The sequence below is a fragment of the Malaclemys terrapin genome, chromosome 1 (genome assembly GCF_027887155.1).
Source record: "Malaclemys terrapin pileata isolate rMalTer1 chromosome 1, rMalTer1.hap1, whole genome shotgun sequence".
Classification (NCBI taxonomy): Eukaryota; Metazoa; Chordata; order Testudines; family Emydidae; genus Malaclemys; species Malaclemys terrapin.
The window spans coordinates 69,771,789-69,792,464 of NC_071505.1; the positions used below are offsets into that span (position 1 = coordinate 69,771,789).

At 39.7% G+C, this 20,676-nt stretch overlaps 1 protein-coding gene across 8 annotated transcripts in view; it reads right to left on the minus strand.

Moving 5' to 3' along the window:
• Window positions 1-20,676, minus strand: part of OSBPL8 (oxysterol binding protein like 8) — a 184,518-nt gene that overhangs the window by 54,742 nt on the left and 109,100 nt on the right. For 7 of the 8 annotated variants that reach the window (XM_054026974.1, XM_054026940.1, XM_054026933.1 and 4 more), the window contains one exon: window positions 4,345-4,415. In XM_054026974.1, the coding sequence (XP_053882949.1) occupies window positions 4,345-4,415 (71 nt within the window). Of the gene's footprint in view, window positions 1-4,344; window positions 4,416-12,431; window positions 12,622-20,676 lie in introns of those variants that run through there. The other variant, XM_054026965.1, reaches the window with a different exon arrangement.

Consider the following 20,676-nt stretch of genomic DNA (forward strand, 5'->3'; position numbering starts at 1 on the left):
TGTCCTGACCCCCCTCCCCCAGCCCTCTGCCCTGACCCCTGAAACCCCACCCCCCCAGGTCTGGGGTCCCGGTCGCAGGCCCTGATCAGCCCTCTACTGGCCTAGGTGAGCAGAACCCCAGGCTGGCAGTGGGCTGAGCAGGCTGGTGGCGTAAGATCAGCATTTTAATTTAATTTTAAATGACGCTTCTTAAACATTTTGAAAACCTTGTTTACTTTACATACAATAGTTTAGTTATATAATAGAGACTTATAGAAAGAGACCTTCTAAAAACTTTAAAATGTATTACCGGCACGCGAAACCTTAAATTAGAGTGAATAAATGAAGACTCAGCACACCACTTCTGAAAGGTTGCTGACCCTTGGTCTACACAAATACTGCATTGCTCGAACAACAACGACCTAAGTGCTACCCCTCTCTCTTGAAGGTGGAGTTATGTCGGTGTAGTTGGGTACTTACATCGGCGGGAGAAGGCTGTAGTATGTACACTGACATAATTAGGTTGACGTAAGCTGTGGAGTACAGACCAGGCCTTAGACTGTGAGCTCATTGAGGTAGGGACTGTCTGTTAGTATAGTAGTTTGGCACTGTTTGGGTGCCTGAACTGTGAGTTTCTATCCAATGGCAAATAACTCTGTATTAACATAGGTAAGAACACAAGAACGGCCATACTGCATCAGACCATTGTCCATATAGCCCACTATCCTATCTTCTGACAGGGGTCAGTGCTAGATGCTTCAGAAGAAATGAACAGAACAGGACAATTATCTTGGCAAAATAGCGATTGCTAGACCTATCCTCCATGAACTTATCCAATTTTTTTTTGAACCCAGTTATACTTTTGGCCTTCACAAGATTCCCCTGGCAACGAGTTCCACAGGTGGACTGTATTTTGTGTGAAGAAATACCTCTGTATATTTTTTTAAATCTGCTGCCTATTAATTTAATTGGGTGAACCCTGGTTCTCATATTATGTGAAGGGGTAAATAACACTTCCTTATTCACTTTCTCCACACTATTTTATACACCTCTATCATATCCCTCCCTTAGTCATCTCTTTTCTAAACTGAACAGTCCCAGTCTTTTAAATCTCTCCTTATGTGGAAGCTGTTCCATACCCCTAATCATTTCTGTTGCCCTTTTCCAGGTCTAATGCATCTCAGATGGGGAGAGCAGAACTGCATGCAGTATTCAAGGTGTGGGTATACTATATAGTAGCATTATGATATTTTCTGTCTTATTATCTCTCTCTTTTCTAGTGGTTCCTAACACTGTTAGCTTTTTTGACTGCTGCTGCAGTCAAAAGGTTGCTTGGTGGGATGTTGTCTCTTGCAGAATGTTGAGGACAACTCAAACTTTTGAAAAGCAGAAAATGCAGTTAACACACTAACTGCACCTACAGTGTATCCTAATAATTCCCTTGGCTACTGCCAGGTCCAGAAGAAGAGACAGAAGGTAATGTGGGCAACCTATTTTCCCTTTAATAATGTTAGATGGAATCCAGTGGGGGGGGGGGGGAGAGAGTGAATGGACAGTAAAAAAGTTGCTGAAGAGCTTCTACCTTTCAGCAATTGTGGGGTTGGCAGCATGCATTACCCAAAAAGGGCAGAGTTAAAGTTGCATGGCAATTTTAACTGTAATTTCCTTGTTTTTAGAAGTTTGAGTTTTCCCTCAACTCAACATTCTACAAGGGGTTGAGATACTACCAAGCAACCTTAACCCTGTGTTAACAGGGTTTTTTTTTTTTTTTTTTTTTTTTTGCCATTGAATTGAAACATTCAGTTAAGGTACAGCTTTCATTTTGCCCTTGTAGAAATACCCTGAGGAAAAACTGTCAGAAAATCTCATCTGTAAAAACAAATTTCAATTCAGTGACCAAAGGGTAGTTTACTCTTATTCATACAGATGTTGTGCAAAATGTGACCTTTTTTAACCACACAGAAAGATATACATTACAGACTGTTGATTAGAAAGATAATGAAGGCCATTATTCCACATTAAAACTTCATGTGCCACCAAATACACAAGAGTCACCAAAGGCAGACCTACATATTAGACACTTAGGCCCTGACCAAGAAGTTGTAGCATGGATGTGAACAGCAACATCAGGGGTCACAAAGCATCACAAATAAAAATTACCTCATATTACACCAGTCTCTACAAGTACAGGTTTTTCAAATGTAAGATTTCTGCAGCCATAGACTGTAAACTTAAAGTACTTGTGTAGTAATGAAGGGGGGAGGGGTGGCAGGTAGCTCCCTTTGATGGACACCCAGCCAGCCAGTTAGCTGTAAAATCCCTCTTTGTAGCTGTTCTCTACTTGCTTTACCTGTAAAGGGTTAAAAAGTCGCCCAGGTAAAGAAAAAAAGAGAAGTGGGCACCTGACCAAAAGAGCCAATGGGAAGGCTAGAACTTTTTAAAATTGGGAAAGAAACTTTCCCTTGGTCTGTTCGCTGGGCTGGAGCGACACAGAGCAGTAATGCTATAAGCAGGAATGCTGTGTAAGGTTTGAACCAGGTATGCAAAAGTATCTTCCATACCTAGAAAAAATAATTTGGATAGGGAATGTTTAGTTAGTATGTGATCGGGTTTATTGCTTATTTTGGCTTGTGGATCTCCTCTGTGCTAACCCGATGCTTTTGTTGCTTGTAACCATTAAGATGAACCCCCAAGAAGGCTACTTTGGGTGCTTAATTTTTGGAATTGCTCTTTTAAAATCTAGCCAAAGCCTAAGTTCCAGATGTATTTTCTTCCTTTCTGTTTTTAATAAAATATACCTTTAAGACCGGATTGGATTTTTGGTGTCTTAAGAGGTTTGTGCATATGCTGTTTGATTAGCTGGTGGTTACAGCTAATTTCCTTTGGTTTTTTTCCCCCTCAGCTCTTCCCCAGAGGAGGGGTGAAAGGGCTTTAGGTTACCCCACAGGGAGGAACTCCCAAGTGTTCCTTCCTGGGTCCAAGGTTTTGTTTTGTTTGCATTTGGATGGTGGCAGTGTTTACCAAGCTAAGGTCAGAAAAAAAAGCTGTAACCTTGGAAGTTTAATACAAGCCTGGAGTGGCAAGTATTAATTTTTAGAATCCTTGCAGGCCCTACCTTCTGCACTCAAAGTGCCAGAGTGGTGATTTAGCCTTGACAACTTGTGAAGCAAAAAACAAACAAACAAACAAACAAACAAACAAAGGGAATATGGCAATAGTTCTCTCTAGTAGTACACTGACCTTCCACATTTAAGATGTTCTAAGCCAGAATCTGGGAATTTCTTAAAACTCTTAAAAAATGTCTGATGTGAAAATACCACATCTTACAATGTAGAGGCAAGTTCCGGAAAACCTTTATATGAATAACTCATCAGGTTCTAAGTACAAATGGATCTAAGCTAAGGGGTTTGAGTCTCCCAGACCAGGTCTACAGACTTACGGAAGTGGGGTTTGCACACTAAAAGTAGCTGTGTAAATGATGCTTGGATGTTATAAACTCAGACTGGAGCTTGGGCTCTGGTTTTTGTTTTTTATTTTGCGCAGAAAGTTACAACAAGAAGTTGTGATCATTTCGAAACTTTTTTTGAAATGCAAAATTAATCAAAACTGAATCTCTCCAGAGAACAGATGCGACTTCAACAAATTGGCATTTTCTAATGAAAGATGTTTAGTTAAAAAATTAATGACCAGCTCTAGTTTTAAAATGAATGTAAAGAAACCAGTGACCATAGTTTCTTATACTAAAGATCAGTAGACTGTTGACTGGCATGGGAGATGATGGCACTTTGCACCTCCTAGGAGGCCCTCATTGCTTAACAGAAATGGGACTTCATATTGAACTCATGAATGACTACTTCATGCTCTTAAATAGCAACATTAAATTAAAAATACTTTCGTATCTCAAAACACAAACTACATATAAATAGAATGATTGTTGGAAAACACACCTTTTCCCACAACCCTCAGCTCGTCCCATAAGGAGATATTATGACGCACTCTCACTTACAGGTCAAAAGGCTGGAAGTTCACATTCTATTTCAAGACCAGTGCTGCCCAAAAGTACAGTGGATTTAAGTTAAGAGATGCCATCTTCTAAATGAAAATTTTTAACAAGACGACATGAGAAACTATAACTCAATTTCTTGAGTTTGCACTGTAGGTTTATGTTTAAAGTCACCCTAATAAAGTAGACACTATGCTTTTAATAATATTTAATCCTTCTCCCTTGAGAGGTCTTCACAGCAATCCACCAGATTAACACTCACTGTGGCTAAATACACTTGCATTTAAACCCAGTGCATGGAACAACTCCACTGTGTAATTGCATATTTTAAAACCAGCTTTTGGAAAGCTGGCTGTGCTTACCTTGCTTTTTGACATTGAATGTGCTGAATCTTCTTTATTTTGTGACACATCATCTTTCCCTCTATCAAAACCTTAAAAGAGAAGATGACATTGTTGCAATATGATAAAATAAAATGTAGTGTATTCAAATGAGTTATCTGGCTCTTGAAAAGTAAAACATAAATTAGTAATTTTCACTTGTCTGGTTATCATCCAGAACTATGCAAATAAATTAAAAAAATAAAAACACTGCCCCCTATAAAATGTGATTAAATAACATTGTTTAGTAAAAATACATCTGAGGTTTCAACATATCACTTGCTGTACAGCTACTTCTGAGTTTCTAACAAAATTAGTTTCCTCACTGAAAATACATTATTCTGTGTATTTATTCATATTTTAAATTTCACATTATATACAGTTTTCCCAACTGCCACTTCAGACTTAGAAGTGTTGAGATTCTGAGCTGCTCACACATACACCATAAATATTTCCCAAAATGTGCACCTCTACACTCCAGAGTTCTATATTGTGCACATGGAGTACACAATGTTTTAAACAGGCAAATTTATTAAATCAGAACCAACTTTTTTCAAATTAGACACTCCTCACTGTTCATTGCTTTTTAAAAAACAAAACATGCAATTACAAGTTCCAGATACTTCCTGGCACTGGAAAAAAATGTGTTTTGTTTTGTTTTAAATAGAAACAAACAAACAAAAACTTGACTCAAAGCTGGCCAAAGAGATTTTGCTCTTTTTTTTTTTTAAATTAACTTTTAGGCAGATGCACGCATGGAAAGCTTCACTGAAAAAAGGTAAATTTTTCAGAATAAAGGGTTACAATTAAAATGATATGCAACGTCACAGTTTTCACTACCAAACGAACACCTGTAATGCATAATATACCAGTACTAATGATTATAGCAAACAGTTGGACAAATGCAAATCCTTAAAAGCAGCTTTCCTCCTACTGCAAAGTTGAACAATTTTTCTTTTTCATTTGAACAGAAACCAGTATTTTCCCAAGCCCATCTCTGGGCCAGCACCTGCACCCTTCCAGGATTTATGCTAATGAAGATTCCAAATAGTGAGATTGTGTCACCACCCACACTCTGGTTGGAACCTATTAGCTATTTGGTCTCTATAAATTCAAGGAGGAAAACAAAAAACAACAAATTCCCTTGCCATGGTCATTAAAATACTTCAAACTACTGTACATAAGCAGTAAATTGAATTGTTTAATATATGCAAAAGTGCACACACAACATAGATGGAACTGGCCTTTTGTAGTTCTTCTCCAGATTAAAGATTGCTTCACATCTTAACATGTGCTTACATTTTGAGTCCAACTTGGTGTGTGTGATATATACAATATTAACTTTTGTTTCAGTTGTTTTGAAGTTAACACTCCTTTGTATCTACAGTATTATATATGTAAGTTAGGCAATAACACTAGGCTTTTATCAGCGTCAAAGCTGTCATCCTACAACTTGATGGCACACTTTTACAGCATGAAATGTTTTAAGTATAAAGTGGCGGAAGAACTCAATACCATGCATGTGATGAAATGCTGGAACAGATTATATCAGTGTATTTTGTTGGAATACTTTTTTCCAGTGCAAGAATAAAAAATTTCTGATGCATATATTTCAGTATATCAAAGTATACCTGTTACTATGCCATCTAGGTACACCATAGATAATTTAAAGGTCACCTTAGAAAGAACATACCTCAGAATAGACCCAGCCAGATGAAAGGCCTTGCACCATTTTGATTGCAAATATACCATAAAGCCTTGGGCCACAAGAAAGCTAGTCCACCTGACAAATGTTGCATGGGTAGTAATTACTCCAATGAGCTACACCTCTCCTGGAGGTTGAAGGACTGCCTTAAGAATTAGGAATTGTGGAGATACTGGTACGTAGGGAGGTCCTGCTTCCCTCAAGAAGATGGGTTGCTCATTCCTCCTCCTCTCCCCCAATACACACCCTAAAAGTAGATTCCCCCCCTCACCACTGTAAAGTTGGACAATTTTTCTTTTTGGTTTGAACAGAAACCAGTATTTTCCAGAACCCATCTCTGGGCCAGCATCTGCACCCTTCCAGGACTTATGATGCCTAGAAGACAAGCACATATTTCTATCTAGTATACACAGAATAAAAGAACCAATCTAAGTTTTATACAGTGCTGTAGCCATAGTGGTCTCTGGATATTAGAGAGACAGGGTGGGTGAGGTAATACCTTTTATTGGACCAACTTCTGTTGATGAGAAAGACAAGCTTTCGAGCTTACACAGAGCTCTTCTTCAGGCCTGGGCTCAAAAGCTTGTCTCTCACACCAACAGAAGTTGATCTAATAAAAGATATTACCTCACCCACCTTAGTCTAAGTTTTGACATTCCTGGATGTTAAGCAGAAAAGTTAATGGAGAAAGGGACAGAAAATAGCTATCCTAATTACAAAAAGACATAATAAGTTGAATTAACAAGAATGTTCAACATCAAGAATTGTGATTAAAAGGATAGAAGCTATAAATTCACAGCTTCCTGTTAAAGGATGACAGATTTAAGAACTTAATTTTTTACACACACACACACACACACACACACACACTCTAAACTTTCCTAAAATGTTCCATAGATTTAATTAGCTACACCAGGCACAAATGAAAACTGCATACATCAATTGGGACATGAGGAATTACAGGAAAGTAGGATGCTATCTGATCCACGATCATCCTTTTTTTATTTGAACTCTACTTTCATGCTTCAGTTTCTTCTCTCTTAAGTGTTCAGTTGTATCAAACTAATTTGTATTACTTGTTTCAAACCCTTACTATTGAACAATTAAACTTTAAAAATTAACCAAAGCAAAACTATTGCACTCAGCTTGCTATTTATACAGTGTCCCGGATTTTGAACCTTTGCAGTAAAGAGCTTTGTTCCACTACCAAAAAAACCCTGCATAGTTGTGCATCCCAGCATTGTGTTGCCTTGGTGTTGCCTCTTTTCCAGCAACAGAAAGGCAGCTTTTTAAAACTTCTACTAAATATATTCAGATTTTTCTCCTTGTTGTTATGAAAATAGTCTATAAAACGCAGTATTCTACCTCTAACCTTGTCAGAGCCTTATATAGTAAAACACTACTTTTGCCATGTATTCTCATACGATGGAAGCATCTGTGTATTTTAAGCTTATTTTAACAGAAGCACTATTAGTCTAATTCGTTCAAGGAGATTTGTACCAAAATAACCCTAAAATTGTTTGTTAGCCAAAACTCTGTAGTCAATATGAATTTCAATTTGTAGAGACCATGTTCTGATTAGCTGCCCCCTTGACTTATTACCTTCCGGAACAATGTGTGTTAGAGGATATATTTGTTTTTTGTTATTGTAGACAAAAATATACCTGGTTTTTCCATCAGCCATACACTGTGAATTTATTTATACATGCATATAGAATCTTGATGGAGATAACATGGCATAACAGAGGAGGATCCATCTGTTTGAACTTAATGCTCTGTGTTATTGCTATATTTGTATTTCCGTTAGCCCTTAAGGCACTGGAAGTCTGCATTTCGTGGCACTAAATGCTAATGCAAAATGCATTTGAGGTCACTGTCTGAGGTTGGAACTGACAATGCCAGAGGGGCTGGAAGCAGTGTTTAAAAATCAACCCAGGTCTCAAGTTCTTCAATCTGAATCACTGACAGTTTTCAGTTCATCTTTTTAATTTCTTCTTTCATTTTCTTGTAACTGGTTTCTTGGGTACACTTAAATATTCTGCACATTGAGCCCTGTTTATCCAGAAACTTAAAGTATATCTTTCAAATGAAGAAGATATGTGCAGACAGATGTGTCAGCCTTAAAAGACCTTGTGTCCATTTCAACACAAAAACTATAATACTAAGAACAAAATACTCTGAGTTCTTCTGCCCCAATGTGTGAATCAATTCAGATTTATGCATCACATCCCACTGTGCTCATGAGACCAATCCTTGGGTCTGGCTGAGATGTACTTAGCACAGTACCAAGTGGGATGGCAAAGGTGACAAACTTAATACTCACCTGATCTCAGAGCTGTAGGTTCACCCCCAGGATAAGTTAAAGCAGATTCAAGTTCACGCCCAGGATAAGTTAAAAACTGCTCTAACTTAAGCCTAGCTTGCGATGATCTCCAAGGGCTGTTACAGCAGCCAGGAATAGCGGCCACGACACTGCTGCACTCCCAACAGCCCCTCCCCTCGTATGCCATATACTGAGAGTTGTAAGGGGAGGGGAGGTGGTGAGTGGCTTCAGGCTGGCTATACACCACTCGTGGATCTCTGTAGAGAATCCACTAAGGCAATATTTAAATTTGCTTTTCTCCACCAGACCAAAACAAAGCAGATTTGGCATGGGCCAGGTTCTGGCCCTCAGATTATAAACTCACCAAGGGATTGATCCAAAGCTCGCTGAAGTCAATGGGTTTTGGTTCAGGCGCTAATTTTAGTGCCTATTATAAACATTAGGGCAATTCTTTTTAATAACTGACCGTCTTATCACACTTAAATGAGACCCAACTGATTGCAAGACCGTATTTTTATACAACAGCAGGCAGAGTTTAGTAGTTACATATTAACTGAACTGATAACCAAGAGCTCTGATGTTTTAAAAATCTATTTAACACACAATGAGGAGATATTAGTTTGTATATTTAAGACAATATTTTCTGGACTAAAAAAGTCCTCCACAAAGTATATTTCTTCTGACCTCTATGGAAAGCTGATTTCAAAAAAGCAAGAGGATTAGTCATTACCTTGTTTAAGCAGGGTAATCTTTGGCACATAGTTTATGATATGGTGCCATTTTAAAACTGAATTTGAGTTGAACCTCTTAAACCTCGCAAATTAAGCATTTCATCACTATGTTAATTTCATTTCTTCTCATGCTGCACCTGTAAGTATATCCTGCAATCAATCTTGTAGCAGAAAAAAGGGGGGCATCATTTCATACGCTGATTTTGCATTTCACAACAAATAACCTTCACATTTAGGACGCTTAAGTGAAAAAAAAATAGAACAAGAAATTAATTCCTACTTAATACCAACACCAAACCCATTATGATTCAAAATGTAAGAACTGTCATTTATTGTGTTTTTAATTCTGAAGTCCATATGTGCACCAATGCAAAAATGAAAGCATAAATGAAGAGATCAAGAAGATCATCTAAAGTCAACTGAGTGACAAGGCTGTCAACTTTGACACATCAAGATAAGAAGCAGGTTAACTTGAGGAGTGGATGCAATAAACAGCTCTGAAAGATAATACACTGAACTGAAGAATTAAGCACTCTCAAAAGCATTATATGAGTTATGCTTAAGGGAAGGTAGCAGCATTGGAGAAGGCTCATGGGACATAAAAGGGAAACAGCATATTTAGCTCTGGAACAACGTTTTGTCTGCAACAATGCAGGAGACATACACTGGCAAACACCTACAGTGTGAATACTCAACTTCTGGGTGTTTCCCCACAACTAGTTTTAATATCTTTGTTGGAAATTAAGTAGTTTCAAGTGTTTCATGATCAGCAAGCTATAGTAGTAAAATAAAATTGGCAACTGTATAACAACAACTTTGGTTACTATTTTCTCTAAATAAGATTTTGCTTTGAAAAAATGAATAAAGTAAGTCCACAGTAACTATTTTCCCCCAAGGCATTTCCTCAGGACTTTATCTACGTATGCTTGTTTTACACTGGGTGTTTTCCGTGTATGCATAAACAGCTATTTACATAACAAATCGAAAGATCACCTCATCAAGTGAGGTAGATGCATTACCTAAATAGGTATTTACACAAGACATACCAAGAGCTTCATAGAGCTACAAATCTGTTGTGTGTGGAATTTCCACAGGCTTCTTAAATCAGTGTTCCTCAAACTGTAGTCACCGTGGCCGCATGTGGTCACCAGTGCCTTTTCTTGCGGTCACAGCCTCTTGGGGTTTGATGAAGGGAGGGGGGACGCGAAGCAGTGGCCCTCTCCCAGGGCCGCCAGAGGTGGTTGGGCCCTGCCCCCCTCCAGAGACACAAACGCTGGAGGTGCAGACAGCTGGTGAATTCCCCACTTCCCCAGGGGTTAGGGGAGGCAGGCCTCGGCCACGGACTTCAGGTTCCACACACGCGGTGGCAGGCTCTGGCCCCAGGCTCACCACACCCCACCACTGTCCCTGGGCCCTGCTGCCTCCCTCCCCATCCAGGGCTTAATTTGTCCCAGGGCTTGCCGGGGCTGAGTAACTCTGCTGTGAAAAGTGATATTAACAAACATATAAATATCACTTATCACAGCAGAAGACTTACCAGCTAGCACGCCTTGGGAGGCGTGGGGGGAGGGGCCAGGAGGAGGGAAGCGCAACCAAAAAAGCAAAAGCTACAACAACAAAAAGACAAGAACATGCAAAGCGCCTTATTTGTGTGTTTCTATTCTGTTTAGGTCCAGTAAAGAATAGAGACAAATGTAAATTATTTTTTATTACTGAGTTTGTCCAAAAAAAAAACAAACAAAAAAAAACAAAAAAAAAAAACCACCCTACATAAATAAATTACAATGATTTGGACATGTATATGTGCATATTTATTTTGTTTTTCCTAAAGTTAATTAAGTATCTTAGGAAAAATTGTCAGCACAACCACCAGCAAGAGTTGGTGGCCGCACTTTGAGGCCAACAAAAAATTTGTTGCGAGAACCCCTGGTCTAGTTCACCAAATTTGGACTCATCTTTTCCATTTGTCCTACTTAAAAAAAAAAAAAAAATGTTATTGTTGAAGTAATGGTCAGAGATAACACTTAATGTGCAGTCCTACTCTAGACAAAAAAAAAAAAAGACTAAAAATGGTGCTCTGTGGTCCATATTTCTTGTCTCTCTGATTACCGTATGAGTTTGGTTTATAAGTAAGAGAGAGGATTTCTCTAATTTCCAGCGCTACAGATTGAGCCTATGCTTGGGGAATTCTGTTGTGTTCTTTTCTTCTTGTCTACGTCCACTTGTAGTAAAGGTTCTGCAAGCAAAATCAGGCTATCAGTGACAGTTGGCATAACTTCAGTATTAAGAAGTTGCCCCTCTATGACATTCAGCAACCCAACTGTCCTCTGTGGATTTACACAGATGTAACTAACTGCAACTTAGCCAGCTATTCTGTTGAGGGAAAAAACAAAGGAATGAAATAGCTTCCTCTTCCAGCTTTCCTGGCTCTATGGTGATAACCTGACAAAAATAAATATTTCACACACACACACACACACACACACACACACACACACACCGGCCATTTTTACATTGTAACTTTCAAAGCAGAATTGTACTTCAGACTGACAATGCTTGGAAAAACATTTTTAAAGTCGAAGTTTCCTAAAGTATAATATATGCCCATTAATACTGATTTGAATCACACTTATATAGATGTAGAATGAAAAGTTTTTTTAAAAATCCACCACAGCGCTCATTATTATTAATTAACACTTTTCCCTGCACACCTTCACCTATCAGAACAGGTTGAAATGTATGACCAAGATGAGATTCAATCCATCCTATATACAGTCATTTACTGGAGGCTCCTGCAATACTAAAAGAGGGGGGTTGTGATTAAGAATAAAACTTTAGCCTTAACTTGTCATTCGAAGCAAGACCACTAACATTTTGTGTGTGAACTTTGCAGCAGTTACCATGGAGCTGCTATAAACTACACAGTTTAAAAACCTCTGTCTCTCACTTTAAGCGTCGTTTGAGGACATTCTCTCTCCCCATTGTACAATTTTTCAGTTGCAAAAACTGCATCCTGTATGCAAATCAAAGCAAAGCACCACATTCTCTATCAAGCATGTATAGAATCCCTTTTAGGCAGACACATTTATGTTCTTTCTGAAACAAGCTAGTTTATTTATTCACATGTCAAAGATATAAAATTTCTGCTCTTCCCACAATCAGATTTCATCCAGAAATATGTTTGGAATATTCACTCTAGTTACTGTAATACCAACATCTTAGTAAAGGGCTTTCACCTAAATTGATGGATTTGAGATTGTAAGTTTTGTTTTTATTAAGATCTACTGAGCAAGACTGAGACAAAACAAACCTGGTAAAGCAGGAGATATTTCATTGTATCCTCCAAACGAAGCATTCCGGACAAGTTTTCGGACATCAGATCGTGCAGGAAACACACCAGGCGAAACCCCAGCGCATGATGAAAACCTACGTCGCAGTGGACCCTCTTCCTTCATGAGTTAGATGGTCTGTGTAAGGATTATGTTCACTCAGACAGCTGGTTAGCATTAGCTGGCTGGAACAAGAATGTTGCAGTAACAGACTTTTACCTCACATTCTGATTAGTAAGATCCAAAGGGAACAGACACAAAGGACACACATACACACTGATGTGAGGAGATACCAGAGGATGTCAAAATCAGCAATAAACAGAGACATTATAGGCTCAAATTATGCTGCTGCAGATTCTCTTAATGAGCTGAAAGTGGAATGTATTGTCCCCCCTCTCACCATCCCACTTCAGTGATATTTCACATTAAATTCAATCAGTACATCTCAAGTCAGGCTGCTGTTCAGCACTGCTCGCTGGGCACTAGGCAACTGTCATTACTTAGGGTTTCAGAATGGATTTGTTAAATAGATTCCGCTGCCTGCTTGTCTCCCTGGCCCCAAACTTATACTGTATAAAGATTAACTCATGATCTAATGTAGTAATGTGGATTTCCTATTTGATACTTCATTTCAAAACTATGCTACCATGAGTACTGGAGAAGGGAGCCAATACTATACTTTATATAACAGTGATTAAATTCTACTTTTAGGCCTTGGCTACACTCGGGACTTCACAGCGCTGCAGCGTGAGTGTAGTCGTGCCGCCAGCGCTGCGAGAGCTCTCTCGCAGCACTGTATGTACTCCACGTCTCCGAGGGGAGTAGCGTGCAGTGCTGCGAGCGAGCGTGCAGCGCTGCAGGCTCTGATTACACTGGTGCTTTACAGCGCTGCACTCGCTGCGCTCGGGGGGGGGGGGGGGGGCGTTTTCACACCCCTGAGCGCAGCAAGTTGCAGCGCTGTACAGCGCCAGTGCAGCCAAGGCCTTAGTTTAGGTTCCTGCTAGTCACTGTTTGGATTCTAAATTAAAATAAAAGCTACAATTCAAAGCGAGAGATGCATTTTGATTCTCTCTCCAAACAATAATCCAGTATAAACCTTTTAAGTCTACATGTTAACAGAGGATGAGTCCCATTTGCTAACAGTTAACAATTCACGAAATTTATATCAATTCTGAAGACTAGTATTGGCTTAAGCATCCTAAAAAGAATAGGGATTTTAAGTACCTCAATTTTTGAATGTCTAACTGGACACACCTTAGAGGTGCCTGGCTTTCAGAGGGCAAGTGCTTAGCACGTCCTTAAAACCAGGCTCGTTTAACGTCTGCCTAGTTAAGTTTTAATAATCAATGCTGCAACCCTACCTGATGGTTTTTCTGTTAACTTAACACTGACCTGAATTCTCATTACTTATTTTGATTTTTAAGCAATCAGCCACTTTCTGCAGCAAGCATTTTATTCTAATTTTTTTCTTGTTAACTTTTTCTTTCTACATTTCTGACGCACAACACAACATAACCTCCACAAAAATAAAAAGAACCATAATGTTTTCTTAATGCAGAAACACTCATACACAATAAATATAATTAAGACTAGCAGCTCAGTGAATCGCCTTTTTAAACCTAAAATTAAGACTTCAATGGAAGCAGCCAGGCAAACCAAAGGAGGACAAAACTCACTTTAAAAAGTCCATTTAAGAACTCTGAGCTGACCTTATAGTAACCCAATGAACCAAACCTTACCTGCTGTTACTCTCACATGTAAAACAACCAAATCAGTTTTCCTTCTCCCTACCGATCATTTTATATGGCCAATTCTCCTGTTTCCCATACCTAACAATTAACACCATTCAAACTGTCAGTAACCACTAAGCAGTTTGGTTTTTTAAACACATCCACTCCCACAAGTTAATTTTCTTCACTGCTGGGCACTTTTCTACTGGCTCCATTTTCTTACTATACAGCATCTGAGACAAAAGTCATTATAAAACCTGGTTCATTTTAATTGGACAATGCAAAAGAAACAAATATACAGTTAGCTCAGCTGGGTTCATTCCTCACACAAAGGCTATTTCTTCACCGTTGGAGGAAGCCATTCTCAAAATCAAATTAATGATAAAACAGTTTGTAATTAATGCTCAGTCACTCCCATTTTGTGGGGTGCTAAGCATCCTCAAGTCACATCATTTCACTGGATCACACCTAAACACAGCAGCCTGCAGTATTCTATTGTCCCTACAATGGCTGTTAAACGTAGCTGTAACAGTGCAAAGTACGTATGTGGCACATAAAAATGTCTTTCAGTTTAGAAAAATAATTGTAGCTCTACTACTCCCTGTGATGCTGTGAACTGTGAAATAATACTCAGTCCTCTTAACAGCCTAATAATTTCTAGCACACGCCAAAGGCAAGGCAGGTATTAAAGAAGGATTGTGACTGAAATACCCAACTCATGTGCCATCCACAGAAACCATAGCTCCAAAATACCCAAGGGTAACATGAATGCTAAGTATGCCAGAACCTTGCTAAATGATCCAGTTCAGCAACATACAAACATCAATTTTTTCTACCCATTATCCCAATTAACTACCACACTTCATTGATTTCCCACTATAAAATTTATATTTCCTGTTAAATGGTAAACCTGTGACATGACTCTTGATACTACTCCTTTATGATCTCCAGTCTTTACCTTTTACTTCTGGTGATCCCATTTCACTACCTCATTAACTTTTTCCCTTTTTGAAAAAGGTGTGATATTCATTTAATTTTCTCTAAAATTGCAAGGAAAAACAGTCTGAGAATGATTTAAATCATTCTAGGTAACAGCTGCACAATTTCACTGTGGAATGAATGCAGCCGGCAGGAATGTAATGTTTTTGTAGCACGGTGAGTTCACATTACTAACCAAAAAAAGAGATGTCACATGTCTATGATTGGCCTGAACCATGCCATCTAAACCAAGTCATGCTAATAGTAGTTGGAAACATGGCACAGCTTAGATACAATTCTACAGCCAAAAGGCAGGTGGAGACATATGCTCTTTACTGTCAAACATGCTTCAAAATGTTCCAACGTAAGCCTTTAAATAGAAATGATACATCTAAATATTTTGTTGTTTTTTCCCCTATATTTGTCCATTTTGCTCATCCCACAAGAAAAATTTCAAAGAAGTTTCCAAATGAATTCTAATGTATTTGAGTTTATTTCTGCTTAGTGGTGGTTCTGATTGTCTGAAAATTTAAACACCCAGTTTCTCTACAGAGAGGATGAAACAAAGGACAGCAATAAATACTTCCCCTTTTTCCTGCTTAAAAAGGAATCTAGTAGACAAAATGGATACAATAAACGCCAATGTTAATGCAACTTTTACATTTGCACACACAGTGTGTGCTGAAATGTACAGCCTGAATAGCTCTTCAACTGAGAAAACTGGTGTACAGCAGTGCTTCTCAAACTAGGGCCACCGCTAGTTCAGGGAAAGCCCCTGGCGGGCCAGGCCAGTTTGTTTACCTGCCGCGTCCGCAGGTTCGGCCAATCGTGGCTCCCACTGGCCGCGATTCGCCGCTCCAGGCCAATGGGAGCTGCAGGAAGCGGCGCGGGCTGAGGGACATGCTGGCCGCCCTTCCTGCAGCCCCCATTGGCCTGGAGTGGTGAACCGCGGCCAGTGGGAACCACACTTGGCCGAACCTGTGGACGCGGCAGGTAAACAAGCCAGCCCGGCCTGCCAGGGGCTTTCCCTGAACTGGCGGCGGCCCTGGTTTGAGAACCACTGGTGTACATCTCATATTTTAATCAACTGCCCTTTGTTTAACTCAGCATGAAGATGGAAAAATCTCACTTATTGGTCCACTGTTTTTAAAATGTCCCTTTTGACCAAAGATGATGTTTTCTTTGGCACTAACATGGAACATATGTATCCAGCATAAAAATACTATTTGAAGTGCAGGATAATTCTGTGGATTCCCCAGCTTCATGTTTTCATTTTCTCTTCCTTTATACTTCACTAACCTATATTCCTTATGATCTGTAGATCTATTAGCAGGATTTGGCCACGAGTGTTTAATAGCTCTCTACTTTTTTCAGCATCACACTCATTACTTGTGAGCTTTACCTTTATTTCTTATTTATGTATGTCCCTTAATTTCAGCATTTCACTTGGGTGAGGAAGGAGAGGGAAATTTTAAAAAAATGTTACTGATACCGCTACAGCGCTGTTATACTGTGGTGGACATGTGAACTAACACCTGTAGTATAGTCAACATTCCATCCTATGATGCCTTAGTTCCAGGCCCAGATTTCATCAGACTCCATATTGTGACAGTAAGAAGCACAAGATGTGTTCTGTAGTCTACAAGCTACAGAAGCAGAATGTTCTGGTCTCAATATGTTCAGCATCCCAAATTTAAAAAAACCCTTTTGAATTTACCACAACCAGCACCAGCCTCCTCTGCTGAGAGGGACACTTTAGCACTTTGGACAACTTGGTAAATGCTCAGATTCTGGCCATCTTCTACATGACAACTTTGGCACTTTACCACGCTTCAAAAGTTGTGAATTTTTTATTTTATTTTTTAAACATAACAGAACAAATTCAGAATGCCAATCACAGCAAGTGCCATCATCACTTGGAAGACGCATATTTACTAAGCCAGAATTGATATTTACTAAACCTTTAGAATTGATAAAAAAAAATTAAAAGGGCATTTAAAAGGATTCCTAGACCCCTGAGCGTCAGGATCTATTGTCTGCAGAATCACCCCAATTATAATATTGATGGTAGCGTTTATGCACCCCCTGTAAAGTCTAGGAGACAAGACTACAACATTTCAACAAAACTACCAAGTGTATCTGCTGGCAACTCACAGGAGGGAGTGGGAGATGACTCAATATGAATTGTGTGATAACCATTCTATATCCTGAATGCATCCAAGCCCATAAGACACTGTTAAGATTCTTTTTACCAGTAACTTTAGATGCTTCATGCAAGCAAGCTTTTGATTTTAATACATCATTTATATAGAAAAATAAGGTAATATGGTACTATAAAAACAAGGAACATCAAAGGAAAAAATCTGATGGTCTGAAATGGATATGGTAAGGATTACTTTGAAAAGTGGGTAACAATGAAGAAGATTGCAATCTACTGAAGATATTTTCTGAAGAACACAATGTATGCCCCATATGTATTTGCAATTAAATCGGGGCTTTCTTTTTAGAAATAAATTTTTAAATTTATTTTCAGCCGGCTAAAAAAATATGCCATAACCCTCTCCTTAAGACAGTCCTTTATAAGATTGCTTGGGATGGAACTAAATCAGAGTGCACACGATGGACACAATCTAAAGGTCTTAGTATGTTAACAGCACAGCAACACATTTTAGAAAAGGTTAGGTTTTAATAAAAAAATATTCTTATAAGGGAAAAAATTACAATTCAAAAATCATGAGTTGGTCAAAAAAGAAGAAAGCTCTCTGGATGAATTAGGTATTAATACTAAGCATGCAAATTAAGCTCCAAATCAATAGCACAAACTGAACACCTTCACAGAGCAAATCAGAACTTGTTAATTATTTACACTACATTCAGAGAGTATTCTTAGCTGATATAGCACATAGGCTCAGTATACAATCAAGAAATGCTACTACTGGTGCAGTAGCAGCCACAGCTTAAATTCTCTTATGCAATATTCATACTTAAGAAAAAAAAAAAAAAAAGAGGAAGGCAAAAAATTCCTTTTAGTTCCTGAAACAGAGACCTTAAATCAATCAACACTGTAAAAGCCGGGAGGAGGGGGAGGAATGGCGGTAAGGGGGAAAATAGCCCTGGTGCAATTAAGTCTCTGACAGGAATATGACCTGACATTTCTAAAATGCAATATTATCCAACTGGCTTCCTCAAAAATAGATCGGTAAATAATTTCACGTTACCCACATAAATCTGCAGTATGTAGCAACTCCTACAGTATGTAAGCGATTGAGAAAAAAAAAATCAACTATCAGCAGCTGTCAGATACATCAAAATTGTTTCTATACAGCATGCATATTTTACATTTAGTTTAAAAGCCACTATAATTAAGAAGTCTGTTTTTCTCCTATGGATCAACAGGCTCTTTTAGAGGTATACTTGCCTTCAGACACCAGTGTGAGTCACAAAGCAGACATCCGAGCCACAATGCTATTCACTCTGAAAGCAGAGCTAATAGTCTGCTAAGGGAAAACCAATTTAATCCTGCCAAAGATTCTTCTCCACCATTTAGTAATTCCAAACCACGCACAATTTATGCTGAAGCATAACTCCTTAGATACTTCTGATTACAGTACAAGCATTGGCATCAAGGCTCTTTGCAGCTTGTACATGCTTGTATCCTTGTGTTTCACCAGCTGCACTGTCCCTCAGCTCCTCCCAGCAGAAGTGCGTAGACTTGTTCACTACTCAGGTTTCAATAATTTTGTTCTTCACAACACTCGTGAAATTCCAGGGCAACAGTTCAGGTTCAAGTAGGTCAGCTTTGCTGAGATTTACTTGCCAAGAAAGCTTGGTTGAAAAGCTTTTTTCTCCTTCACATTAATCTGATACACTTGCCTCTTAACGCATAGTCCTGTGAATATTTTATGTCTTCGCAAAGCTGCTACCCATATACAAATAGGTAAATGTAATTTTAACAAGCAGAAGCTCCCTGTTGTATGGCAAATTGTTTCCAAAATACAATGCCTTTACACATACACAAAGGGGATTCCCATTAATTTAGAATTTAATAGAGTATGCTATTTGAATAGCAGGCATGCTGCCAAGATAATATTTTTTAAAAGACAATCACAAAGCAAAACTTGAAAAATGTATACAAATTTTAGTTAGGCAATATAAAGATTAAAATTAATGCTTGGGTGCTCAATCTAAGTGGAACCTTATTCACACGAGTTATTAATTAAAATTAGCAAGACTACTGATGAATAAGGGTCCTATAAGGAAAGCTTAAATTCCATATGGCAGACTCATTTAACCACATTTCCAGTGTCTTATGAAAGATAAGCCATATCTATTCAATAACAGGAGGAAGCAGATTTTAAAGTGACATTTTCATTTCATTGTTAAAGATAATGAATATATTCAGGACTTCTCTCTGGGGGCTTATGTGGCAACATGTGTTGTAACAAGCCTTGGGCTCAAAAAATACATCAGGACTACCTACCTTTTGCTCTGTCACAGGTTAAGACAGCTCAGATACTTTGTGAGATCTGCTAATGCAGTGGTCACCAACCAGTCGATTGCAATCAATGGGTCTTTCCTAGAGGACCTCCCAGTGGATCGCGATCTCTGGCGGTGCAGTGGGGCTGCCGCTAAGACAGGCTCCCTGTCTACCCTGGCCTCACGCCGCTCCTGGAAGCGGCCAGTGTGGTCCCACGGGGACAGGGGTCTCCCTCAGCTTGCTGCTCCTGTCGGAAAGGACTGCCCCCACAGCTCCCATTGGCCGGGACAGGGAGCTATAGCCAATGGGAGCTGCGGGGGCGGTGCTTGCAGAGATGGACAGCATGCGGAGCCACGTGCCGCCCACCCTGCCCCAGGGGCGCATTAGCTCCTTCTGGGAGTGGCATGGGGCTGGGATAGGCAGCCAGCCTGCCTTAGCAGCAGCCACGCTGTGCTGCCAACCGGGAGCCACTGGAGGTGAGTGCTCCATGGCGCAGCCCAAGCCCTGAGACCCTCCTGGAGCCAGCACCCCAAACCAGCCCTGACCCCCCATCCCAGAGCCTGCACCCTGTACCCCTTCCTGCACCCCAACACTCTGCCCCAGCCCAGAGCCCCCTCCTGCACCCAAACTCCCTCCTATAGCTTGCACCCCTCACCCAACCCCCTGCTCTAGGCTCAGCCTAGAGCCCCCTCCCACACTGCAAACCCCTTGGCCCCAGCCTAGAGCCCTAACCTCCTAAACCCAGCCCAGTGAAAGTGAGTGTGGGGGAGAGTGAGTGACAGAGATGGGGGGGGATGGAGTGAGTTGGGCGGGGCTTTGGGGAAGGGCCTCGGGGAAGGGCCTCAGGGAAGGGGCAGGGTAAATTCTGGGTTGCCCTTAAATTCAAAAAGTGATCTTGGGTGTAAAAAGGTTGGAGACCATGGTGCTAATGGGTATGGGCCAGCAATACTGCTTGTTCCATACTCCCTCTGCCTAAATGATTCTTGGAGTGGCATAGGATAAGGGGCATGTGGCATTCATTATGTCCTGACTTAATTTAAG